Source organism: Castor canadensis, chromosome 5 (genome assembly GCF_047511655.1).
Source record: "Castor canadensis chromosome 5, mCasCan1.hap1v2, whole genome shotgun sequence".
Lineage (NCBI taxonomy): Eukaryota > Metazoa > Chordata > Mammalia > Rodentia > Castoridae > Castor > Castor canadensis.
This window is the reverse complement of record NC_133390.1, coordinates 161,790,528-161,818,116: the sequence shown is the minus strand read 5'-3', so window position 1 is coordinate 161,818,116 and position 27,589 is coordinate 161,790,528. Positions and strand designations below refer to the sequence as shown.

At 37.5% G+C, this 27,589-nt stretch overlaps 1 protein-coding gene across 8 annotated transcripts in view; it reads right to left on the bottom strand.

The window, feature by feature from the left end:
- Ralgapb (Ral GTPase activating protein non-catalytic subunit beta) overlaps positions 1-27,589 on the bottom strand; it is a 98,469-nt gene that overhangs the window by 35,631 nt on the left and 35,249 nt on the right. For 5 of the 8 annotated variants that reach the window (XR_012448241.1, XM_074074743.1, XM_074074744.1 and 2 more), the window contains 12 exons: positions 27,271-27,419; positions 26,945-27,161; positions 24,715-24,750; positions 23,311-23,512; positions 20,471-20,638; positions 19,937-20,051; positions 19,241-19,388; positions 16,549-16,613; positions 15,012-15,141; positions 13,109-13,242; positions 9,307-9,489; positions 7,865-8,016 (listed from right to left, as the gene is read on the bottom strand). Coding sequence is in view for 7 of the 8 variants with exons in the window: in XM_074074743.1 (XP_073930844.1) it covers positions 7,865-8,016; positions 9,307-9,489; positions 13,109-13,242; positions 15,012-15,141; positions 16,549-16,613; positions 19,241-19,388; positions 19,937-20,051; positions 20,471-20,638; positions 23,311-23,512; positions 24,715-24,750; positions 26,945-27,161; positions 27,271-27,419 (1,699 nt within the window). In the remaining variant the exon portion in view is untranslated. The remainder of the gene's footprint in view (positions 1-7,864; positions 8,017-9,306; positions 9,490-13,108; positions 13,243-15,011; positions 15,142-16,548; positions 16,614-19,240; positions 19,389-19,936; positions 20,052-20,470; positions 20,639-23,310; positions 23,513-24,714; positions 24,751-26,944; positions 27,162-27,270; positions 27,420-27,589) is intronic. The other 3 variants (XM_074074746.1, XM_074074747.1, XM_074074748.1) reach the window with 3 other exon arrangements.

Genomic DNA, 27,589 nt, shown 5'->3' with positions numbered 1-27,589 from the left:
TGCTTAAACTGTCTTCCAGTCCTCTTTCCAGTATACTTACCTACAAGCCAGAAACAAACTTCTCAACTCTCTCTGCCTATCTTTCAAGGAACCAACCTCCCTGTTTCCATCCCTTTACTACCAAAAGGCTTGATACAGGAAGTCCTGGTGCCTTCTTAACTGCCCTGTAATCTGGCTTATAGCTCAGACTTAACCCATCCTCTCAGAGTCAAGTCCAATGTAATTGTACAAAGAGATGTTACTTTGATTTCCTTTTATCTAAAAGTATTCAGGGGAGATTCCAAGATGACGGCTAGAGGGAGGAAGCAGAAAGCATGCTTCCTAAAGTAAAATCTTGGAGAGATGGTAGAGATACACCTTACAGGAAAAACCACCGAGAAAAGGCAAAACTTTGACTTCTCCACACCTCCAGCCTGCGCATAGCATCCCCACGTTAAACGGAGAAACCAGGCGGGCTCCCATGCTGCCAGACACCAGCTCCCAGACGGCTTGGGAAGACGCAGACCACAAGGTGAGCTAAGCGGCATGCGGTACTCCCACAGACAACCTTGGGCCAGATCAGCATAGCCCCCTGGACAGACCGACCCCCCACCCAGGGAAAAAAGAAAAAAAAAAACTGAATAGCAAGCAATAACAACAAAAAAAGACACACATAGCAAAGAGGGCGGGGTGCCCTGAGTGCTGAGGGTGGGTGGGGAAACCCCTCACAACAAGCCAGCTGGAGAAGGCAGGAGTGGTGGCACACGCCCAGCAAACAGGAGCAGGAAAGCTTGTAAAAGTGGCGGTGGGAGGAAAACTCCACAGGAGACGGGGGAAGGCCCACTTCCCACGTGAGCTGTAAATAAACAAGCCGGCTGAAGAAGGCAGGAGTGGCGGCACATGCCCAGCAACGAGGAGCGGGAAAGCTTGTAAAAGTGGTAGGAGAACTCCACAGGAGAGGGGGTACTCCAAGTGTGCTTGGAAAGAGGAAAGCTTGGAGCAGTGGCCAGGAGAACTCTAAGTAAACGAAGCCTGATGGGCCAGTGAGTATTAAGCTCACTCCTGAGATCTGCATGAATAAAGCCTCCAGCAACAGCAGGCTGACAGCAGCAGGCAGGTGAGCCACAGCCGCAGATAGCCATTCACAGAACTGTCTCCAGACTCCTCTCTTCCTTTGATGAGACAACAACCGAAATACACCTGCATGCTGAAAAACTTACTGAAACTGTATTGCATTTGAACTTGGGACACTTTGTGGTATTTTGCTTTGTTTTGTTTGGTTTGGTTGAGACGACAGAACTACTTCTGAGACACCATCTCCAGGATTGGAGGCTGAGGGACTAACACCAAAATTATTAAGACTGAAACTTTATTTCATTTGAACTTGGAGATTTTTTTTCATTTATTTATTTATTTATCAATCCTCTGTCTCTCTAATGCCTGTTCAGCTTACTGTTGATTAGTACACTATCTCTCCCTGTTTGTATCTTTGAAACTTTTGTTTCTTTGTTTTGATTGTTTTCTACTTGCTTATTTGTTTTTCCCTTTTCCTTTAACTTCTTTGCTTTCCATCTCCTCTCACCCTTCCATTCTAAATATCACCATTGTTATTTTTACAAGCTAGAAAATACTTAATTGCACACAGTACAGGGACAATAACAACACCAACGGCAATGACGGGAAGAAAGAAAAAACAGGGAAACCAGTTCCCCTACAGCAAAAAATTAGTACAGGAACCAGAGGAAATGAAGAAAACAGATACTCAGATCCAGACTCCAACAAAATGAAGATAAACTATGCCAAAGAACCCAATGAAGTCCACTAGAATAATCTAAAAGAAGAAATGCTACAGGTAATCATTGAGAATTTTATAGAGATGATACTGGACATGGTCAACAAAATGTACAGGAGACACTCAAGAAATTCCAAGACAACAAAAATAGAGAATTTGAAAAAGCACAGGAAGAAATAAAAGAAACCATAGAAGCACTGTATAAACACCAAAGTGAAACAAAGAACACAATTAATAAAGAGATAAATGAACTCAGGATGAAAATAGACAACATTAAAGAGGAAACAACTCAGGATAAGGAAAACCTCAGAAAAAAGAATGAAACAGAACTGCAAAACAAAATGAAAGGCCAATCCAGCAGAATAGAACAAACAGAAGAAAGAATCTCGGAATTTGAAGAGGAAATGGTAATTAAAGGAAAAACTAAAGAACTATTAGTTAAACAACTCAAGACCTGTGAAAAGAAAATGCAAGAACTCACTGACTCCATCAAAAGACCAAACTTGAGAATCATGAGCATTGAAAAAGGAGAAGAGGTGCAAGCAAAGGGAATGCGTAATATATTCAACAAAATAATAACAGAAAATTTCCCAAATCTAGAGAAATCTATTCCCATACAGATGCAAAAGGCCTCCAGAACACCAAACAGACCAGACCAAAATAGATCTACCCCACGGCATATTATCATTAAAACAACAAATACAGAGACCTCAGAAAGAATACTGAAGGCTGTAAGAGAGAAAAAACCAATAACATACAAAGGTAAACCCATCAAAATCAAAGAATACTTCTCAACAGAAACATTAAAAGCAAGAAGAGCTTGGGGTGAGATCTTCCAGGCACTGAATGAAAATAACTTCAACCCCAGGATACTCTACCCAGCAAAACTATCATTCAAAATAGATGGAGCAATAAAAGTCTTCCATGATAAGCAGAAACTAAAACAATATGTGACCACAAAGACACCACTACAAAAGATTCTTCAAGGGATTCTGCATACAGAAAGTGAAACCCAACATAAGCATGAAAGGGCAGGCAGCACCAAACTACAGGAAAAGAAAAAGCAAGAAAGTAGAGAGTAACCTCAACTTAGGTACACACAATCAAACCTTCATACAACTAAGACAACTAAATGACAGGAATCACCACATACCTATCAGTACTAACTAACACTTAATGTTAATGGACTTAATTCCCCCATCAAAAAGCACCATTTGACGAAATGGATTAAAAGGAAGAGCCAACAATTTGAAGCTTACAGGAGACCCATCTCACTGATAGAAATAAGCATAAGCTTAGGATGAAAGGCTAGAAGATTTACCAAGCCAATGGCCACCAAAAACAGGCAGGAGTAGCAATATTTATCTTTGACAAAGTAGACTTTAAACCTACATTGATCAAACGAGATAAAGAAGGACATTCCATACTAATAAAAGGGGAAATAGACCAAAAGGAAATAACAATTATCAACCTGTATGCACCCAATGTCAATGCACCCAATTTCATCAAACATACCCTGAAGGACCTAAAAGCATATATTAACTCCAACACAGTGGTCGTGGGAGACTTTAACACCCCATTATCACCAATAGATAGGTCATCCAAACAAAAAAATCAATAAAGAAATCCTAGATCTAAAATATACAATAGATCAAATGGACCTACTTGATGTCTACAGAACAGTTCATCCAACTTCTACACAATATACATTCTTCTCAGCAGCCCATGGAACCTTCTCCAAAATAGATCCTATCTTAGGGCACAAAGCAAGCCTCAGCAAATATAAGAAAACAGAAATTATACCATGCATTCTATCTGATTACAATGCAGTAAAACTAGAACTCAACAACAAAAGTAAAGACAAAAAACATGCAAACAGCTGGAAACTGAATAACTCGTTGCTTAATGAACAATGGGTCATTGATGAAATAAAAGAGAAAATTAAAAAGTTTCTGGAAGTCAATGAAAATGAAAACACAACCTACTGGAACCTATGGGACACAGCAAAGGCAGTCCTGAGAGGAAAGTTTGTAGCCATGAGTGTATATATTAAAAAGACTGAAAGATCCCAAATCAATGACCTAATGATACATCTCAAACTCCTAGAAAAACAAGAACAAGCAAATCCCAAAACAAATAGAAGGAGAGAAATAATAAAAATAAGAGCTGAAATCAACGAAATAGAAACCAAAAAACCATACAAAGAATTAATGAAACAAAAAGTTGGTTCTTTGAAAAAATAAACAAGATCGCAGACTCCAGGCAAACCTGACTAAAATGAGGAGAGAAAAAACCCAAATTAGTAGAATCAGGAATGCAAAAGGGGAGATAACAACAAACACCATCGAAGTCCAGGAAATTATCAGAGACTACTTCGAGAAACTATATTCAAATAAATTCGAAATGGACAGATTTCTAGATACATATGATCATCTAAAACCGAACCAAGAGGATATTAATCATCACCTGAATAGATCTATAACACAAAATGAAATAGAAGCAGCAATCAAGAGTCTCCCCAAAAAGAAAAGTCCAGGACCTGACGGATTCTCCGCTGAATCCTACCAGACCTTTAAAGAAGAACTGATACCAACCCTCCTTAAACTGTTCCACAAAACAGAAAGGGAAGGAAAACTGCCTAACACATTTTATGAAGCCAGTATTACACTTTTCCCAAAACCAGGCAAAGACACCTCCAGAAAGGAGAACTATAGCCCAATCTCTTACTGAACATTGACACAAAAATCCTCAATAAAATAATGGCAAACCGAATTCAACAACACATCAAAAAGATCATTCACCATGACCAAGTTGGCTTCATCCCAGGAATGCAGGGGTGGCTCAACATACGAAAATCAATAAACATAATAAACCACATTAACAGAAGCAAAGACAAAAACCACTTGATCATCTCAATAGATGCAGAAAAAGCCTTTGATAAGATCCAACACCATTTCATGATAAAAGGTCTAAGAACACTAGGAATAGAAGGAAAGTACCTCAACATTATAAAGCTATATATGCCAAACCTACAGCCAGCATTATACTTAAACGGAGAAAAACTGAAACCATTCCCTCTAAAATGAGGAACGAGACAAGGATGCCCACTATCTCCACTCCTATTCAACATAGTACTGGAATTCCTAGCCAGAGCAATTAGACAAGAAGAAGGAATAAAAGGAATACAAATAGGTAAAGAAACTGTCAAAATATCCCTATTTGCAGATGATATGATCCTATACCTTAAAGACCAAAAAAACTCTACTCAAAAGCTACTACACACCATCAATAGCTATAGCAAGGTATCAGGATATAAAATCAACATAGAAAAATCATTAGCATTTCTATACACTAATAATGAACAAACTGAGAAAGAATATATGAAAACAATTCCATTTACAATAGCCTCAAAAAAAATCAAATACCTAGGTGTAAACCTAACAAAGGATGTGAACAACCTCTACAAGGAAAACTATAAACTTCTGAAAAAGGAGACTGAGGAAGACTGTAGAAAGTGGAGAGATCACCCATGCTCATGGATTGGTAGAATCAACATAGTAAAAATGTCTATACTCCCAAACGTAATCTGTATGTTTAATGCAATTCCCCTCATAATTCCAATGACATTCATTAAAGAGATTGAAAAATCCACCGTTTAATTTATATGGAAACACAAGAGGCCACGAATAGCCAAGGCAATACTCAGTCAAAAGAACAATGCTGGAGGTATCATGATACCTGACTTTAAACTATATTACAAAGCAGTAACAATAAAAACAGCATGGTACTGGCATAAAAACAGACCTGAAGACCAGTGGAACAGAAGAGAGGACCCAGATATGAAGCTACACAACTATAACCAACTTGTCTTTGACAAAGGCGCTAAAAATATATGATGGAGAAAAGACAGGCTCTTCAACAAAAACTGCTGGGAAAACTGGTTAGCAGTCTGCAAAAAACTGAAACTAGATCTATGTATATCACCCTATACCAAGATTAACTCAAAATGGATCAAGGATCTTAATATCAGACCCCAAACTCTGAAGTAGGTACAGGAAAGCGTAGGAAATACTCTAGAATTAATAGATATAGGCAAGAACCTTCTCAATGGAACCCCAGCAGCACAGCAACTAAGAGATAGCATAGATAAATGGGACTTCATAAAACTAAAAAGCTGTTCAACAAAAGAAATGGTCTCTAAACTGAAGAGAACACCCACAGAGTGGGAGAAAATATTTGTCAGCTACACATCAGACAAAGGACTGATAACCAGAATATGTACAGAACTTAAAAAACTAAATTCTCCCAAAATTAATGAACCAATAAAGAAATGGACACGTGAACTAAATAGAACTTTCTCAAAAGAAGAAATTCAAATGGCCAAAAATCACATAAAAAAATGCTCACCATCTCTAGCCCTAAAGGAAATGCAAATTAAAACCATACTAAGATTCCACCTCACCACTGTTAGAATAGCCATCAATAGCAATACCACTAACAACAGGTGTTGGCCAGGATTCGGGGGAAAAAGGAACCCTCTTACACTGCTGGTGGGAGTGTAAACTAGTACAACCACTCTGGAAAACAATTTGGAGGCTACTTAAAAAGCTAAACATTGATCTACCATATGATCCAGCAAATACCACTCTTGGGGATATACCCAAAAGAATGTGACACAGGTTACTCCAGAGGCACCTACACACCCATGTTTATTGCAGCACTATTCACAATAGCCAAGTTATGGAAACAGCCAAGATGCCTCACTACTGACGAATGGATTAAGAAAATGTGGTATTTATACACAATGGAATTTCATGCAGCCATGAAGAAGAACGAAATGTTATCATTCGCTGGTAAATGGATGGAATTGGAGAACATCATTCTGAGTGAGGTTAGCCTGGCCCAAAAGACCAAAAATCGTATGTTCTCCCTTATATGCAGACATTAGATCAAGGGCAAACACAACAAGGGGATTGGATTTTGAGCACATGATAAAAGCGAGAGCACACAAGGGAGGTATGAGGATAGGTAAGACACCTAAAAAACTAGATAGCATGTGTTGCCCTCAACGCAGAGAAACTAAAGCAGATACCTTAAAAGCAACTGAGGCCAATAGGAGAAGGCGACCAGGAACTAGAGAAAAGGTTAGTTCAAGAAGAATTAAGTTAGAAGGTAACATAAATTCTAAGTTAAAAGAATTAAGTTAGAAGGTAACAGGAAATTAATGGGAGGCAACTCCCTGTATAGCTATCCTTATCTCAACCAGCAAAAACCCTTGTTCCTTCCTATTATTGCTTATACTCTCTCTTCAACAAAATTAGAGATAAGGGCAAAATAGTTTCTGCTGGGTAGCGAGCGGGTAGGGGGGTAGAGGGAGGGGGCGAGTGGAAAGGGAGGGGATGGGGGAAGTGGAAAGAAATGACCCAAACATTGTATGCGCATATGAATAAAATAAAAATTTAAAAAAAAATAGAAGTATTCATTTCCACCTCCAGTTCTCCAGCATTTTATTTGCATCTCTTTGCTTGGAATGGTTATTATCCACCTATTATTATAGAAGTTTGTACTTATATTTTATCTTCATACTGAACAAGATGGTGGTGTTTGTAGTGACTGAATCTGATTTGTCTTTACGATCCTATTACCAGTTCTAAAGAGGGAGTTCATAAATCTTAGCTGAATGAACCTGTAACATGTAATATAAAAGGTGTAGCAGAGATCACAACTACCAAGCTAGGAAGCAAGAGATTCAATGACGTGACACAGACACATCTTGCCCCTGGACTCAGCCATTAAAGTAAGTGGGGGTGGAGTAAGTCTTTCTAAGATCCTTTACAGCTTGAACATAATCTGGCTTGAATCAGTATGGAAACACAAGGACCCAAACTCTCAGCCCCAAGTTCCTGGTTTCTTTTGGTCTAAAAAACAGGTACAAAGAAGGGAGTATTTCCTTTTCATTTTACTTCCGGAGACAAAATATCCTCAAGGGGTTCAGTCACTTAATACTGAACAATCAGGGAAGAGACAAAACAGCACAGATCACTGCTAACCCATCTTATTCCTAGGCGCAATCCTTTACAGTCACATTCATACCATGTTAGGGTGGCTTCAGCAGCATCCTTCACCCTCATTGATGCAGGGTTTGGCTCTTTATCTCCTTTGTACTTAACCTCTTGCTCACTGTTTTTGGATTTACTTCCTGAGATACCCAGTTCCACAATCTCTAGTACTTCCTTAAGGCAGTCCTAGAAGCAGGAAAGGTAGATCAATTTTTGTAATACATCTTTTTTTATGAGAACACAAGGAATCCATCAATGTTATGATGGTAAGGCTTCAGTTTCTAATTTTCTTTAATAAATGTATGCTAATATCATAGCAATATAACAAAACTTAAACACCCCTTCTCTTTAATAAACTAAATTTGCATGTTCAGAGATAAAGTTTAATTTTATCAGTCACAATTCTTATAAAATTAACACAGACCATAAATCATGAAAGGCCAAGTGAAAGAGCAATAACACTAATATAGTTAAAATGGCTTAAGACATATTAGATTGGAGTAGGGGTATGGCTCAGTGGTAGAGCCTACCTAACAAGTGTGAGGCCAAGTTCAATCCCTAGTACACCTCTACCCTTTCCCACCCCCCAAAAAAGGCCTGGCACCAATGGTGCTACTTGGTAGGAGGTTGAGATTGTAAGGATTAAGGTTTGAAGACAGTCATGGCAGTTTGAGAAATCTCATCTCCAAAATAACCAGAGCAAAATGAACTGGAGGTGTGGTATAAGCAGAAGAGCGTCTGCTTTATGAGCATGAAGCCTTGAGTTCAAGCCTCGATTCCATTCAAAAATTTTTAAAAGGACATATTAGATTGTCTAATATACAAAAGAGAAGCTCTTCAGTTACTGACATTTTTAAGCAATTTCTGGTATCAAAACTTTAGAAGGTACAATGACTGTGACTAAGATAAACACTATTTTGTAAATTGCATAGAGTTCTTTATAAGCAGCCAATGACCCTGCTATCCCTTCTTTTCCTTTCACGGTGAACTCTATACAATGCCTGCTTCCCATGAATAATGGTAGAGAAAGCAGGCTAGATATGTGCATCCACTTTAAAGAGGACAAATGTGTGTAAAATAAAATTTTTAGATAGAAGTAACTTTTACAGACAAGCTGTGCTCTAGCTTTGTAGGCTAGCAATCAACTGCCCTTCTTGTTTATGTTACAGACTATGTAACACTATAGGGAGCTATAGTGCTCAGTAGCTATCTCCAGGCTACTGTTTCAAAAGAACAGTCTCAATAGTTCAGACAAATCAGGCAAGGTCTAAAACTTCTCTGTAGGTTAATTTGCAAACAAATGTAAGTATGAAAACAGTTTTCAAACTGTGTTCAAAAGAATAAGTGTTATTGAAATCTAACAAGTATATTAAAAAAATGTGATACTGTATTTAAATTTAGATATTCTATTTTAAGAGTATTTTCCCCATCTACATTTTTGTTTCTATTTAACATATTACAGCTGAATAAACTCACCTTTTCATCGAGCATATCAGGGTGCTCTGTCAGCCAGACACAAAGACACTGAAAAGCAGCTACTATCATGGAGTGTAAATCTCGGGAGTGCAGAGGAGCTGGCCGACTGCACTGGTACACGATATAGCTGCACACAGAACTGATGGCTCGTTTACGGTCTCCTGAGTCCACCATCACCTTCACCTGAGCAGGTTCATTTGGAAAAGGAAAAACAATTAGCCAGGAACCACTGCACCAACTTCAAAGCATTAGCACTGAGGCTGACCCTATTTGAGAATCTGATATGCCACTGAAGGCCTTGCTTTTTAAGTATTATTTATATAGGGGAGCAGAATGTTTCAGGTGTACTATCATACACTAGAAAAACTTAGTGGCATTTTTCAAATCCTAAAATAGTATTTTACTTTGGCTTGGTTCTTCTTGCCCTGAAATCCAACCCCTTAGGTGCACTACTCACCACTGCAGAGACTAAAGGAAAGCTGGCAATGAAACATGCACATTTATAAACCCCCTACTCCATCTCACAAGCTCTATGTTCTACACAAAGTTCTGTATAGCTGAACAGAGGTATAATTACCACAGTAAACTGCACATACTTAAACTATGCAATCTGATCAATTTTGACCTAAATACACACCTGTGAACTGTTAACAGATACTGAACCTTTTCATCATCTCCAAAATCTCATGTACCTTTGTAACCCACCCCCACTCCTCTTTGCCCCTCTCGCAAAGCAACTGATGATGTGCTATATCATTATAGGAAGGCTTATATTTCCTAGAGTTTATAAAATCATACAGTATTACTTTTTAAAGTCTTCTTTCACTCAGTATAATTTTTTCAAATTTATCTACATCTTTGTGTGTATCAATTGTTTGTTCTTTTTTATTGCTGAAAGTATTCCATCACATGGATATACCACAATTTGTCTATTCAGACACCTGTTAACAGACATTTGGGTTGACACCAGCTTCTGGATATCACAAATAAAACTGTTGTGAACACTCCTATACAAATCTTTTTATTTTTGAGACAGGGTCTTGTTATTAGCCCAGGCTGGCCTCAGTCTCTTGAGTATTATAATTAAGACATGTGCCACTACCCCTAACATGTACAAGTCTTTGAACGGATATATATGCTCTTATATCCCGGAAGCAGAATGACTATGACATATGACAGGTGCATGTTTAACTTTTTAAGAAATTGTCAAAGGTGTTTTCCAACCTGTTAATTCCATTTTGCATTCCCAATAGTTCTCCCACATCCTTACTAACAGCTGGTAGGATCAGTCTTTTTTTAATTTTAGCCATTCTAATAGATATGGAAGCCAGGAGCCAGTGGCTCACATCTGTTATCCTAGCTTCAGGAGGTCATCCCATTCCAGGCCAGCCTGGGCAAAAAAAGTATACAAGACCCCCCATCACAATGGAAAAAAGTTGGGCATGGTGGTGTGCCTATAATCCCACTGATGGCCAGAGGCATAAAATAGGAGGATCAAGGTTCAGGCTGGTCTCAAAAAAAAAAAGTGAGACCCTATATCCAAAATAATCAGAGCAAAAAGGGCTAGAGGTATGGTTCGAGAAGTGGAGCACCTGCTTTGCAAGCATTCAAACCCCAATACCATTAAAAAAATAAATAAGTGAAAAATAAGAGCTGGGAACTTATATCAAGTGGCAGAGTGCCTGCCTAGCAAGCACAAGGCCTGAGTTCAAACCCCAGTGCCACCAAAAACAAACAACCACTAACAACAACAACAACAACAATAGGTATACAATGATACCACTCTGTGGCATTAATTACATGTCCCTAATGATACTGAGCATCTATTCATGTGCTTATTTGCCACCATGTATATCTTTTTTCTTTTTTTATTGTTGTGCTGATTATCTAATTATCAATTTGTTCTTCTATAATGCAATATCTGAGAAATCTTTGTATAACCCAAGGTTACAAAGATTTTTCTCTTATTTTCTTCTAGAAGTTAGTGTTTAGGTTTGACATTTAGATCTATAATGTGTTTTTAGTTAATTTTTGTACATGGTATAAAGTTTTTGGCTTTTCTGTTGATAAATATCCAATTATTCCAATACCACTGATTGAAAAAGACTATTTTTTCTCCTTTGAATTCCACTGTACCTTTGTCAAAAACCAAATGACCACATGTCTGTGGATCTACTTCCTAACTCTCAATTCTATTTCATTGATCTATTTGTCCAGCCATGTTCCAAACCAGACTGCTTTGATTATTGTAGCTGCATAGTAAGTCACAAAATCACTATTAGCCCTTATAATTCATTACAAAGATACAAATCAGATCTAAGGCTAATTCCTTACTATGAAAGAGTGTGCTAAAGGTCACAGGAAACAGTACCTGCTGCCAGACTGTACAGCCCTACATGTTCTAACTTTTTTGTATCACAAATGCCTCCTCGTAATACTATTATGTTCATTTCCTAGAGCTCTCTGAAGTAAGATCTAAGTGGTGGTGAGAACATACTAGGTTTTCTTGCCTATTTTGTCTCTCGTGGGTTGTAAGTCACAGCCTCTGATCAGCTGTTCCCACCCACATCTATAAAACAAAGATTTGAACTACCTTGTCCCAGACAGTACCACCTTGTGTGTATATGTCACCTTCTGCTTACAATGTAACATATATTTCATCTCATTTGATACTCAGACACTAGGGTTAGAGGAAAGATAATCCTGCCCACTTTAATGACTAAACAACACTTAGCAACTAGTGAGCATGTGAAGAAATTAGAACCCTTGTACACTGCTGGTGGGAATGTAAAATGACTCAGTAGCTGTGGAAAACAATTTGGCAATTATTCAAAAAGTTAAATATCAAATTACCATGGCTGGTGGGGTGGCTCAAGTCTTAGAATTACCATATACCCAGCAATTCCATTCCTTAGTAGATACCCCAAAGAATCAAAAACTGGTATTCAAACAAATACATGTTCACAGAAGCACTACTGACAATGGTCTAAAGAAGGAAACAACCCAAATATCCATCAAATAAATTGTGATTTATACATTCGATGAAGTATTATTCAACCATAAAAGGGAATTTCAACAAACTGTGCAAGAGGAATGGAAGTCAACAAATTATCTTAAGTGAAAAATCAGGCACAAAAGGCACATATTAGATGATTCCATTTATATGAAATATCCATAATATGTATACCCATGGGGAAATGAAGATGAGCGGCTGCCCAGGTTGAAGGGATGGGGAACAAGGAAGCAACTATTTAATGGGTACAGGGTTTCTTTCCAGGGTGATAAAAACATTTTGGAACTATAAGCAGTGGTTGCAAAACACTGTGAGTGTAATAATAAGCACTAAATTGCTTACTTTAAGATTGTCAGTTTTACATTATTTGAATTTCACCTTATAAAAACACTTAAGAGAAGTTCGAATAGCTATCCAGCTATAACAACTGAATTAACAGCTGTGAAAGAAATGTAAATGTACAGTGAGTTTTCACTCATCTATAGATAATACAATTGGCATACTTCAGCATAACTACTTTTTATAAAACCAGTAGGTATCCTATTGTTAAATGCAAATAAATAAATAACAAGAATTCAAACGTCTGTAATTTAACAGCCAAAACATTCATACTCTTTGAATCTATATTTAACACAGTCTATTTTAAAATTTCACTCAATGGCTCAATTTTGGATATAAATTATGTTTGAGTATGGCCGACATTTCAATACCCTCACCAAAGGGTCAAGAGATACAGAAGGAGCCATAGCTCAGGGCTGCTGTGTTAAAATAAAGGACTATCCTCCTCACCTTGGCCAGACCAGAGAGGAGCTCTAGAGCTGCCAGTGATATGCTCATGTCTTGCCGCCACTGAGAGTTGAGTCTTTGAGTGACGAGATGAATGCTGCGAATCAGGAGCCCAGCAGCTGAATCTGTATTAAGAGCTAGGATATAACCCAATGCCACATCCCACAGGGAGGGAAAACAACTAAGCATTAGTAACAAGAAGCACAGCATTCCACTAGGCACAGACCACAGCAGCCACAGTGAGCACACGAGCACCCACACCGCGCTATGTTCCCCGCCCCACTGGCCTGAGCACCAGGCCTGACTGACAGTGCATGGGCACACATGGCTGGCCAGGGTGGCTGCTAGCTCCCAGCCCACATACTTTCCACATAGACCACCATGGGACTTGGCAGTTTCAGTACCATTCTTACGATGATTAAGTCTGAAAATTTCTAAATTAATAACTCAGTTACATTTTCAAAAAAGACGAAGAAGAGGCTATCAAGTATTTCTGTGGAACTTTACAGAGGAATGAATTTAACTTTTACAACCTCCTCAGATGCTGGGAATTACCCTAAAGCATCTGTTCAAATTACTTGCAGAGTTTAACCCATTAAAAATCACATGCAATGCCTTTTCAATCCCAATATTTTAACTTTACAAGACTAATACTTCTAAGCCACTATGTCTTTACTTGGCCTCCAATTTTATCTTTAAAAGTAACTATTATTAGCTAATAGTGAATTAGGAAAAGTTAAATTAGGACAAATAAAAATGAATTTACAAAGGAAGCTTTAGGGACATTATACCTGTCGATCCTATCAGAAAGAGGGCAGTGACAACAGAAAAAGGAATGATCATTAAAGAGAGACATTCACATGACACTAACACAAGTCTGGATTTCTTAGTAAAAATATTTTACAACATTACAAGCAGAGCTCACTAACACCAGTTCAAAATGTTGAAACAAACAATGATCACTCCACACACTTATATTAGAACACATGCAACAATGCAAAATTTTCTTTAGTTTAAAAATGTTTTTTAGAAAGCATGAAAAATAAAATTTTCATCCTAGAGTACACCCACATTTACATATATAATATTAACTTAACAGTTATTAAATAACTTCATTTTAAGTGTGATATTTAAATGCACTGAGTATCCACACATAATGACTTTATGTATCTGACATGCTAAGGATACTTACTGCAAACTTAAACCACAAAAACATGCCTCATGAACATGGCTCATAGATTCTCCAGACAACTAAAAACTTAAAACTCACATCTAAAGAACTAGGTGACATTCCAACGTAGTTGGATAAACATCTATAGATTCAATACAACACTGTTAGCATTTGTATATAAAAAAAAACTACCAAGATCTCACTGAATCCATGAAATAACTGCCCAATGTAAAGGACATCAGTGAATAGGATGCTTTGCTGGCGAATGTTTTATTTGTCAAGGCAGAAAATAAAAATGTTTCCTTATTCTTGCTGAAAATTTGTGATTGAAGAATCTAACAAGGTATAGTAGGGTACGTAGTTTTAACACAGAGACAGATACACCCCTGGGTTCCCATGTAATACATACTCCATCATTCCCCTCAGTACAATGCAACAGATTCACTGGACATCTCTGCCACTAGACAAAGAGCTCTGAGACAGAGCCCACATCTAATTTGACTTTGTATTACCAGCTCCTGGTACAGAATCCAGAAAAGTCTCCTGACTATTCACTATAATCATCTACAAAATCAAATAAACTACCAAAATCAAAAAATACTTGATGTTTTCTTAGTTTTTTAAACTAATATCCTACTATGCCTTAGTACATAATTTTTTAGCTTTGTTTTAAAATTTTATTATTCAGTCATACTTGTATTTAAAAAACAAACAAACAAAAAAATCATAGCTTACCATAGTCCCTTAGAAGAGCTTGAGCAGGCCTCTCGCTGTCAGGTGTTGTGGGCTCTGTGCTCCCACCACTTGCTGAACTAATACCACTATTAGTGCGACTGTGACTCTTCAGGTTATTTTCTCCACCACCCTAGTCAAGTGAAAATGAATCAAGTATTTGGATGATAGATTATAAGTATAAATAGAGATTAATCAGTAAAAACTAGATAAAATGGAATGTGCCAACTAAACAGCACAAAGTGATTCACAGATGAAAAACTGACAAGGGATTAAAACTGCTGTGGTACTTATGCTAAGACACCATCTTCTGAAGGGTATGAAAGGTTTGATGACTATAAGTGTCTACACTGGAATGTTCTTTGCTGCTGTCTACAAAGGGCTGGGCCAAGATCTTTTTTACCCTCTATCGAATGACATTATATCCTCAGGAGAAAAAACACCCTAGGTGCTTCCCAAGGAAAACTTCATAAGGAGAATACAATCTTAAAAAAAAAAAAAAAGAAGAAGAAGAAATGGCAGCAACTTTCAAATCTACTTATTTCATAAAACACATATAATACAATTCTATGACTAGTATAAATTCCTGTAAGGGTTAATAAATCTATCTGTTAAAAAATTCTCTGGCTTTTCCCATATAAATGTAACTTATTATATCCATATCAGTGAATTATCAGCCATCTCCTGGGATATGGTAAATGCTAAGCTGATTTCCCATCCTACATCCACCTGGCACATCCAGTATAACCTATTAATCCCCCCATTTCCCAGCCTCTACTCCATATATAAGGAACATCCTGAAGACAGAAGCAAGGAACACTGCCAAGTCTCTAGGAAGTTCTGACTTAGAAGCATGAGTGCTTTGCAAACTTTGTTCTACAGGGTCTAGAAAGAGATCATAGATCTCACAGGGATGACAGAAATTATGGAATAGGAGATTTAGATTATTCAAGGCAATTCAACAGCACAGCAAAACAAGTAAGAGCTTTAGGCAAACACTGCCCTGTTGGAGTTTCTGACATGAAGAATCTCTCAGTCACCTGAGGCATAGCTGATGATGTACTAAAAGGTCAGAAACCCCAAAATACAGACTAATGCCTGTAATCCTAGCTATTCGAGAGGTGGAGATCAAGAGTATTGTGTTTTGAGGATAGCTGGGGCAAAAAGTTCAAGAGACCCCCATCCCAGCCAATAAAAACTGGCTGTAGTAGCTTGCTCTTACCTGTCATCCCAACTATGCAAGAAGCATAAATAGGAGGATCGTAGTCTAGGCCAGCCAGAGCATAAATACAAGACCCTATATGAAAAATACCTAATGAAAAAAGGTTTGGGAATATGGCTCAAGCAGCAGAGCGCCTGCATAGCAAGCACAAGGTTCTGAGCTTAAAACCCCAGTACAGCAGAAAAAAAAAGGTAATATTTTTAAATAGGATCCTTCAGTCAATGAAGTGGATTTACAAACAAATTGCCTTTTAAAACCACTAGACAGACTTTTGAAACTTGATTTTCTATGACAGATTGCATGTCGTATGCTTCTTACCATCTCCATTTGGCAACCGATGGCTTCTAAAAGTGCAGAATCTTGAACAATATTTAACATTGCCCCTGCAACAGCAAAACAAACAAAGTATTTAATATAAAATACATAAGAACACTAAAATATCTCACACTAAAATAATTAAGAGCAGAGATAAGAATATGATTTTGACTAAGCTTATCTGAAATTCTCTAAAAATTCCTAATAAATCCATTGATTGGTCAGAAAAGATACTTTTTAGAAATTCCCAAATTCCAATCTGCTTCCAAAGTTTTAAAATCATATTTATCTAAAGTAAGTTTGAAAGTCAAACATGCCCATTATCAGATACTTTTTAATTGGGTGAAAGGCCACATGTAATCTGAGCACAGTGGCACACACCAATTATCCTAGCAACTGGGAAGCTGAGGCAGGAGGATATCTAGTTCAAGGACAATCTGTGCTACATAGTGAAACCCTTTGCAAAAAAATGAAGCAAAACAAAAAAAGGCTAGGTGTAACCATTTGATTTCAAAGGTAATACAAACTAAGAAAAATATTACAGAATGCTTTTAAACCACATTCCGATCTTTCAGAAATAAAGCAAATTAAAACAAAACCCACAGTTATACATTTCTGACCATACAAGGTGATATGGGTGAGATGTTTGAATATAGGGTCTCCATAGGTCAGGGTAAGGAATATGGATTTTATTCAAAGTGTTAACAGTCAGGCAATAGCTGACCATTGGAAACTGTCATTATCAACCTCATCCTTTAGAACAATGATTCCAGCTTACATGGGGAGGTTAAATCTTAGGAGCCAAGAAAGGAAGCAGGGAGACCAGGTCTCTCACTCTCAATCCTATTTTTGTGGCACTGGGTATTAAATTCTAAGCTTTCTATCACAAAGCTATAATCCTATCTCAGTAAAGTTTTCCTGTACTTAGTTTACACTTTGTATTAGTCTATGTCACAACTGTCACTTTGTGTTAGTCTCTGTTCAATTCTCCTAATGTAGCACAAAAGCAGCAGACTGAAAGCCTTGCTCATTAGCAGCAGACAATACACAAATAGTCATGACTGTGTTCCAATAAAACTCTATTGCAAAAATAGCAGGCCACATTTGGCTCCTAAGCTATAGTTTGCTTATTCCTAGATTAGAAAATTGCTGGAGAAAGAGTAAATTCAAAGAAATGACAGGGTGGATGGTAATGGGAAATAGAACAGCTGAAATCAAGATAGTAGACACTTCAGTTTTCAGTGATGTTAAGATTTAGAACAGGATCATGTGAAGGCTATGGCTGGAGTGGGGAACAAGAGGATCACTAAGGACAAGGAACTGAGATGGGTGCTGGTAGAAAGTGACCAAGGTGTGTTTTTAGTCAGAAAGGAATGATGGTATCAGAATAAGATGAGACTGTGTGCTAGGCAGCCTATTCAGTGTACTCCTAACAGATCTAAGACATCCTGTGCTTCCTAAGCCCAAGGGACCACAGCTCAATGAGCCACAAAAATAGCTGTTTTCACACTAGAGTCGGCATTTTACAAATTCTTTTATTTCTGACAACTCCCTGCATGGTGAGCACTGTATTTCCCACTTCCTGGCTTAAAATGTTTTTCTATCAGGGGAAATTTATGAGTAATTCCAAAATGCATAATTTAACTAGCTGGATCCTCTTGCTTCCGATTTTTCTCTTTTTATCTTTTTTTAAAGTATGTTTCTAAAACCTTGTCAAACAATAAAATGAAGAGGTTATGTATAACCTCTGTTCCTTCAAATTTTTTCTAAATGGAGGGATTTACTCTTCCTTCCTCATTCTGCTTTCTCACTGCCCAACACAGCAGACCAAGCACTCACTCCAACCACTACTGCCATCACTAACTTTTGGCCATGTCACATCCTCTCCTGGAATGAAATTCTAACCCCATTTCTGCCTATGCAAGAAAAGTTCCTATTGGATCTTCAAGATATAATTTAACTCCTACTTTCCCCTACCGTTCTGGTTTCTTCACTCCCAACCTGTGCCCTTATGAGATTGTTCTGTGAGGACATATCAGTCTTTGCAATTAGACTGCACCTAGGACCATGCCCTTCCTTGGCTTTGATGAAGAGCTGAGGGATAATAAGAAATGGGTACAGCAATCAAGTAAAGAAGTGATAAGGACCTAGAATATGTCAGTGGCCATGCTGCAGAGACATTTAAGACAGAATCATTATGATTAGGAGACAGTAAGATACAGTAAGGATCGAGGAAGAAGCACAGTAGCTACTCTACAATTTCTTCTTGGCGGGGTGCTGACTTGGCTTCCAGAATTACCCAGCCACCCCAAGTTTTTCACATTAAGTAATGGGCAGGAAGAGGAAAATGAGAAAGAGAAAGAGGCAGAAGGGAAGGAAGTGAGGAGAAAAGAAGAGAAAGGAGAAGTGAAGGGAGAAAAAGAACAGCAGAAGGGAGAAAGGAAGAGAGGGAGGCAGAGAGAAAGATAAACAAAAAGCACAAATAAAATGATGAACCAAGACACTGAAATGCTTTCCTTCTCTTATACCATCCCTTTATATATTTTTTTTTCATTAAAAAGCAAATAAATTCTGCCTCTGATTCAGAATAATAAGAGCAAATGCACTAGGATTAGGTTCTTCTCACTGACCTGAGTCTCCATACACAGGGTCAACAGTACTTGGGTTTTAACTTATATAAAAAGTGAACACAAACCTAGTATCATTTGAGTGTTGTTGGGGTCCGTTTCCGTTTGCAAGGCACCTATTAGTATATTCACAAGTCTCAACTTCAGGGACAGAAAAGTTATTGGTTTATCATAAGAAGCACTGTCGTCATTACTAAACTTTCCTTCCAGGACTACCTGTGGAAAAAAAGAAATAAAATTTCACCTCTGCTGTCATGGTGCATAATGTCTACGCAGGAACAGCTAGAAGGAACAAAGAAAAGATCAGACGAAAAGCTTCCAGTCTAATACTTGCCACTGTGCTGTCTGTCACTAATTCATTCAACATCTGTTGTAAGATGTCACTAAAACTAGATGTCACAACAACCACATGAAAAGGAGACAAAGGAATGCTGGCAGTCCAAGAGAAGAAATATCAGCACAGAACAACTTCATTAATTCACTTGAAAAAACTTAGGTTTTTTTTTTTTTTTAAAGCCACTGGTCCATTTATTTAAATACAGTTTGACTTAAATTAGCATACAGAATTGGAACATAGAATATAAAAAACATTAATAATGGCTAGGTACAATGGTGCACAATTGCAAACTCAGAGCTTGGGAGGCTGAAGCAGGAGGAATATGAATTTGAGGCCACCTGGGCTACCTACTGAGACCCTATCTCCAAAACAAAATAAAACCACCACAACAACAAAAGACAAAAACAAATGTTTAATGAAACATTACCTCAGATTTGACTGTGCCAAAATGATGAGGGAGGGGTAATAAAGAAAGCAGGATATTAATGGAAGATCTTCTCAATTCTGTTGGATTTACATAGCTTTTGAATTTTGAGAGTTCTCTGCCAAGAAATAAAAAGCTATTAGTATTTTTGAGCTAAAGTACATTTTTAGCTATTGCCAAATATTTACCACATCAATTTTTCACAATCTAAGCACTGTGTGTGTGAACTTCAATGTTAAACTGTTACGGAACCAAACTAGAATTTGGATGATTTATTTCTTCATTTAAAATGTCAACTCTACTAAAGAAGAACCCTGGGCTGGGTTTGCTCTGACCTCTCTAGACCAAGCCAAAAAGGATTCAAGAAGCCCACAGACAATCAGAACTGAAAGCATCCAGGGATGAGATGGGTTTGGATGGCCCGTACTCAATTTAATGTCCCCTTGGACTATAAAGACAATTGAACAGGATAACTTAGAAAACAGGAGGAAACGCCAAACCAGACAACTGATATAGTAGTAGAGAATGACAGCTTACCTGTCAGGCAAAATGGTTTCAAGAGCTGAAATAAAGTAAGGAACCACAACATCAACCCCTTTCAAGTCACAGCAGAACAAAGGAGGGGAGTTTAGAATAACGCTGGCCAAGACAGGATGGCACACATAATCATTTATCTGCAAACCTTGAATTAAAAGCATGTAAAATCTAGGAAAGCAAAAAAAAAAATTTAAACAAACTTCTAATCAAAAGTTTCCACAATCATTAATATTTTCTACATAGTCATCTGAAAGTCTTTTCCACTCTTCACTCTTTCTTTTAAAGGATATTACTAGAATTTGAACAATTCAGAATCATATATACCAAGACCAAATTATTTTTTTCCTTTGGAAACAACTTCCTCACCTACTGGTGACAGCTCAACCGATGTCAATCTATCTTTTCTCCCTAGAATTCAAATGACCAACAGCTTCTCAAGTGCCAGTCCAGAAGACACGTGTAAGTCTTCAGTTACTGTGCCTTTTTGAAAGCATCCCTTTGATCCCTTTGATCACTCCACATCTCTCCTTATTCTCTTCTGACCTCTAAGGCTACTTCCTTTATTAGATTCTCTAGTTCTATTGCCCTTAAGAGTGGCATTTCTCAGGACATCAACCTCAGTTCTCTAAGTTCCCTTCTACCAGCCTGATTTTAAACACTTCTTAAGCCACTGAATATAATCAAATCAGTTCTAGTCCACACCTCCAACTGAGCTCCAGATTTCTTAGCCAAACCTTCCTGGTTATCGGAGGGCAGGATATGTCTATTGATTCCTATAGTACTACTCATGAGTACAGTATCTGGTACAAAGTAGGCACATAAGATATTATTTGGTGTTGTTTTGTTTTGGCTTTTGGTAACACTAGGGTTTCAACTCAGGGCCTTATGCTTGCCAGGCTGGTGCTCTACCACTTGAGCCACACCTGCAGTGTTGATAAATATCCCACAAGCACTTCAAATTCAATATATTTAAAACTAAACTCATAATTTCTCCTCTCACAAATATGTTTTTTAAGTTTGTCATACTACCACCCATCTAGTCTTATGTACCAGACAGAAAGCTCAAGGTCATAGCCTTCTCCCTTACTGCTGTTGAACCACTGGGATCTCTTTCCAGCTCATGATCTCCCTCCTGAGAAATGGACCCCCACAGTAGGTTGTAAACTCTAACACCCTATGTGACTCACTCTCACAGATAACACTGATTAAATCAGATACAGACACCTAATTGATCAGATCCTCTTTCCTAAGAATCTGAAATTAGGATTCAGAGATGCTAATTGATCCTGCTGGTCATCTAGACTAAGACTATGAAACTGGGAGCTTAGAAGCATACTGTGATGTAAGAAAAATGATCTGCTGAGAGAAGAAGAATGAAGTAGGTCTGGAAGACTATGAAGATAGAGAAACAGAAAGGAAGAAAGTTGTTTGAATCCTTGAACACATTCCAGTCCCTGGTTCCTGTTCTTTCTAAGGCCCTCTGTGTTTCCTAACCTTAGAGTTTATTAAATACCACTAGCTTCTCAAAATTCATTCTCCTTTGCCTAAATTAAATTGAGAGGGCTTCTATTACTTGAAAGCCAAGAGTCCATGGTTAAGATACCCCTGACTAGTTCCCTGTATATACCATGTTTTTTCATAGACTCTTGTACTTAGTTTCCTCTGACAGTCAGTTTATTCCTCTCTTCTGAGAACCTAGCAAATGCACAAATATCTAAATGCTCTGGTTGATATTAACCTTATTTCAGCAGTTATACAAATAGTTGAGGAGAACAAAGCAGAATTAAGGATATAGGAGGCCAATATAAATTCACTTACAAGAAAAGTGACAAGCCAGGTTCTGGTAGCTCACTCTTATAATCCTAGCTACTCAGGAGGCAGAGACTAGTAGGATCAAATTCAAAGCTAGCCCAGGCAAATAGTATGAGAGACTCTATCTTGAAAAATCACATCACAAAAAAGGGCTGGTGGAGTGGCTCAAAGTGTAGGCCCTGAGTTCAAACCCCAATAAGGCAAAAAGAAAAAGTAAAGTGACAGAGTCCAAAGTATCATGGTGGGAACAGAATGGAGACAGCAATCAGAAAGAGGATTAAGTAGCAGACAGGCAAGAGTTAGTTGATCAACTAAAGCTACAGAGAGAAAAAGTCTAACATGACTCCTGGGTTCTGGCTAGGTTCTGAACTAAGCAGCTGAATGAATGGCAGAGCCATTCACAGAGATGGCTAAAGCCAGAGATTTGGATAAGATGATCCTACCCAACCTCCTAACACAGTCTAAACCCTGTCCACCCTTCCCCAATCCAGCACAATCATCCCATCTACCGTAACTCTTTCCTGAGCCAGTCTAGAAGGTAAATGCATGCTGCTTCTTCTTCCAATTCCCATAGCCCTGTACCTGGGCCTCTCTCCTGTCACCTTCTTATTACTATTGGATCATGGTTACTTCTTTACATGGCTTTGCTCACTCCAGAAAACAAGCCCTTTGGAAGCAGGATTTACAGGTTATTTCTTGACAGTCTACAGAATCTAATATTATGCTAAAAATTTATTACCAAATTATTGTGGTCCTTCCAAGCTCTCCAGAATTAATAGGATTCAATTAAGATGGAATAAATAACACTTCTGAAATTAAAAGAATCTTAGAAATCTTTACCAAATCTGATGAGGCAGGTGAAATCGAAGAATTCATGCAAATACAGATATTTGGCAGATATTTCAGATCAACATTTACTTATCAATTCACATTTACTGATTAATTCAGTCTTCCAAGCCATGCTGCAATAGTATTTCACTATGAAAACTATATAAATGGAAAAACAAACAAACAAAAAATTCTAAGACCTGGATAAATAAGCTGGCAGAATCTCTTCTCCAGTCTTCTTGCTACAAAAAATCCTACACAGTGTCCCACAAGCCTCAGCTCTTCCTGCTTCATAGTTATCAGGAAATTCACTTGCATCAAACATAGGATTGGAAACCATGGTGTCTGTGGACATTTGTGACCCTTTCCGTCGAAACTCCATGCTAGCTTGTGTTGTAATGGCTGGGGAGAGAAAAGGAGGATTTTATTATACTTGTCATTATGCCATATCGGCTCATGGGACCCTGGACACAAAGATCAAATATTGGTGTCATTAAATAGATACTTGAGTAGAATTGCAACTATGTCTTAATTTTTTTTTAAGGGCTCTCTGAAGTCTTCTTTGAAAATGGATAACAATTAATTTACAGTGGCATTATTAGTTTAACAGATTCTACAAGAAACATTTTTTCAACTGAATTTTTTTATCAGAAGAGTTCATTTGTATATATCTGTACTTATATATACAGATATATAACACAGAATTTGGCTTTTCTATTCTTTATTTTCTGCTTTTTCCTCCCCCTGTACAATGCTTAAACATTAAGAAAAACAGCTACTACAATGTGCACCTTAACCCATATGGACATCGTATTTAAATGGGCAACCCCATGCCAGTTTGTATACTTTAGGGAGAGGGTAAGGTAAGGATGTAAAATGGGTAAGGAGGAAGAGAGAGCATTCCCACTCCACCACCACCCACCCAACTCCAAAACACACACCAAAGAATTGCCCAACCAAGCAAAATGAGAATGAATTTTAACAACCACAGACAGCAGCTAACTTGAGGTTGATAAATCAGGAAATTAGATTGGTTAAGGAAGACTATCGTGGTCATTCATTGTCACCAAAACAGAAGCCCTTCGAAAGTTGCTTTTAACAAAAGATTTCATAGTGTATTGAAAATCACTCTGAAATCTTTTATTACTCTACATAAGTGCTTAAATTGTTTTATAATAATAGGCTTAATAGAGCGCAGTCACGCGTAAATCTTTATGCAACTTCCCATGAGCCATTTTTAGTCCTGAATAAGCTATCCAGCAATAATACATTTGAGAAACACTACATGCAGAATGCATACAAATCAAACACTAAATCTGTATAAAAATAAGCTGAAAGCTTAAAAAAAAAAAAAAAGCCAAAACACAGTTAGTGCAAAGTCCTGGAATTCATGACATGGCCAGACTAGTATACAGAAACAATGGGACTGACTCAGGCAGATTAATTTGCTTTGCCAACAATCTTCCCCATTCAAAACACAGAAATATATTTTTCTTCCCAAGTGCAAAAACTACAAGAGACAATGACAATCAAATTTTTTAATGGAATTATGAAAAAATAAAAACATGACTGCAATTAAGGAGAAGCTTCTGGTTCCTACTTACAAGATTTATAAGAAAGAAGAATTTGGATAAAAGATGCTGCAAGATAATAGAAATAAATGGAAACAAATCAAAGGACAGCAGTAATTATAAAATACTTTAAAGATGGTGAAATTTTACATTAAGTTAAGAAGCTCTGTAGCTTTTCAAGAGTTAAGATTTAAAGTTTTACGATATCACAAGCTAGTTCAAAAACATAGAAAATTGTGCATTTGGGTTCAAAATTATGATTTTTGTATCATGCAAAACAATGAACGAAGAAAATTACACAACTACAAAGATTTGAGGTTTTGAACTGCCCATAACGTGCATTAAAATTTTTAGATCATTAACCCTTCCCAGCTCAATGTTACTTTTACGTATTACAGTATACTGTCAGGTAAATCGATAGCTAACCAGTTCAAAGAAGTAAACACTTTAAACTACAGGTGAACTACATGGTAGAATTCCTTGATGGCAGCCAGTAATCAGAGAAGTTAATACACCCAAACCTCCCATCATCCCCTGCCACCCAACCTGGAGACTGGCACCCAAGAGCATGCTATAACCCCTTCAACTATTTGGATACCTCCTATCTCCTGGGTGATGTAACAGCCTTTAGCATCTCTGAACACACTGAGAAGAGAAGCTTCTACCTTTCCCCATGAGGGAGAATGTTAAGAGTGAAAAGATGTTGCGTGCATATGATTTGAATTCTGGTTCCTAACTTCTGGTGCAAGAGGGCAAGCAAAGCTGTTACAAACTCCCTAGAGATGGAAAGCTCTACATTCCCGTTGAGCAAACCCACCAATAAAACAGCAGGCTGAGCCCTGCCAGATTCAGGGATTTCAGGGTCAACAGCTCCATCCCAAGTTACATTATAAGAATTACATCTTGACAAAAATCGAAAATACAAAGTATGACTAACTCACTCTAAAGCATAACATACAAATTAATAAACATGGTTCAGAAAATTCAAAATATAACATACATGAATATAAAGAAAAAATAACTCAAAAGTGTTTTTTTTTCACTCAGTTATCACAAGTAAGCATACTGACTTATTCATAAGTAAGCACTTGTAAGCCCATGAATAAACTTATAATATGGAAATGGTAAATATAAAGTGTCTGAATTTGGGCAAATAAAGCAAAGGAATCCCTAATCTCACCCAATCTCAAATTATATTCCTGAAAGTCTTTATATTTGTAACTTTTCTGCAGTATTGAAGAGATCTGTAAGAAGATCCAAAATAATTATAAGGACGTAATATTCTTAAACATCAACCCTCATCCTGAGATGATACACAATAGCTATGACTGCACTTCTAAGGGATGCAGAGACCCTTATCATCATTATTTTAGTTTTATCCTGGAGTTAACATTCTCTCTAGAGATGCAAAATCTAATGTAATCAGACAGCTGATTTCCAAGCCCAGTGGAAAAGTGTTTTCTTACCAAATGACCTATATACTCATTAATGTGTAATCATAGTACCTGGCACATAGTATCAGCAGCTCAATAAATGCCAGCCACTACTATTATTCTACTGTACAAGACCTATCATAAATATTCAAAACATTCTGTACTATCCCACTCATCCATCCTGAACCCTCTGCCTCCTTCTCATAGAATAATGGTAAGACGACAAAGTAAATCCAATTTTATTTAGACAGTTCTATTTCTATGATAAATCTAGATATCGAGGTTGAGTTAATTCTCTACCAGTCTTATTAAGTTACAGAGCAAATGATATTTTTTAAAGTATGCCCTTGAAAGAAAGTTCTCTAGACTAAAACCTAGAGGTTAGAATATATTGAGAAGCAGAAAGTTTCTGGTATTCATATAAACTAATGATTGAGTGAATATCAAAAATCTAAGAAAACACTTCTTTGGATAAATTTCCAGACAAAATCTTTAATTCTTCATGCAAATATTATTATCCTGGCTGACATGAAGGGAACTTCCAGCTCACCTACTGAAAGGAATTTGATACAATAAGAAGTGTCTAATCTGAAGTGTGTCTAATAAAATCAGACAAAAAGGCCAAACCTCATAGAACATACATTAAAAAGTACAGGTGGGAAAACTTCAAAAGTTTCTGTCACTTCAGCTGGAAGGGGTTAAGCACAAGACAGTGCTTGATCAGAAACAAGAGAGCTTTTCAAGATACATATTAATCTTGCAGGTAGGAAAGATTAAAAAAAAAAAAGAAAAGGAAAAAAATGACAACATATTTCTTGAGCAATATTTACCAGTCATGCTGCTGTCTCTGTTTATCCCATTATGAAGTTTACAGTGAACAAATGCTGCATCAAATAACCATGATCCAAAGAGATTCAAGATGCTGTTAACCTTTGGTCTTCGAGGGGCAGGCAGTGGCCGGGGTTCTGAACTAGTCTGATTTGGGCTTGACAAAGGAGAGGTGGAGGAAGTCTGGTGCTGGACTTTTGAGGCATGAGCAGTACTAACCTATCAGAAGAACACAACAACAGATCCATACCAATGAAAAGTTTGAGAAAATGGCAGATTAAGAAGTGAACTTTATAAAGCCTAATAAGAATGATGAAAAAGTTCTTACTGTGCTTGTCTTCATGGTGGCCTTATTTACAGTAACAGCCCGGTGCCTTCGGTTATGGGGTGGAGTGGTATTGACCGAAGTGCTTTGAGGCATACTTAATCTATTCACAGGTGTAGGGGGAGCGCTGTCTGATCGGGGTCTAGAAATGCCTTAAAAAAATAAAAAGACAAATGGAATTATTCTTCACAGTTCAAAATATATGCTCAGAAAATCTTCTGCAAACAAAACTTGTGAAGGCTTGGGACACATAGGCTATAGCAGAGACCACTTGCTTCCAAATATCCATTCACCCTTTCTTCCTGAGTAATAAATTTTAATT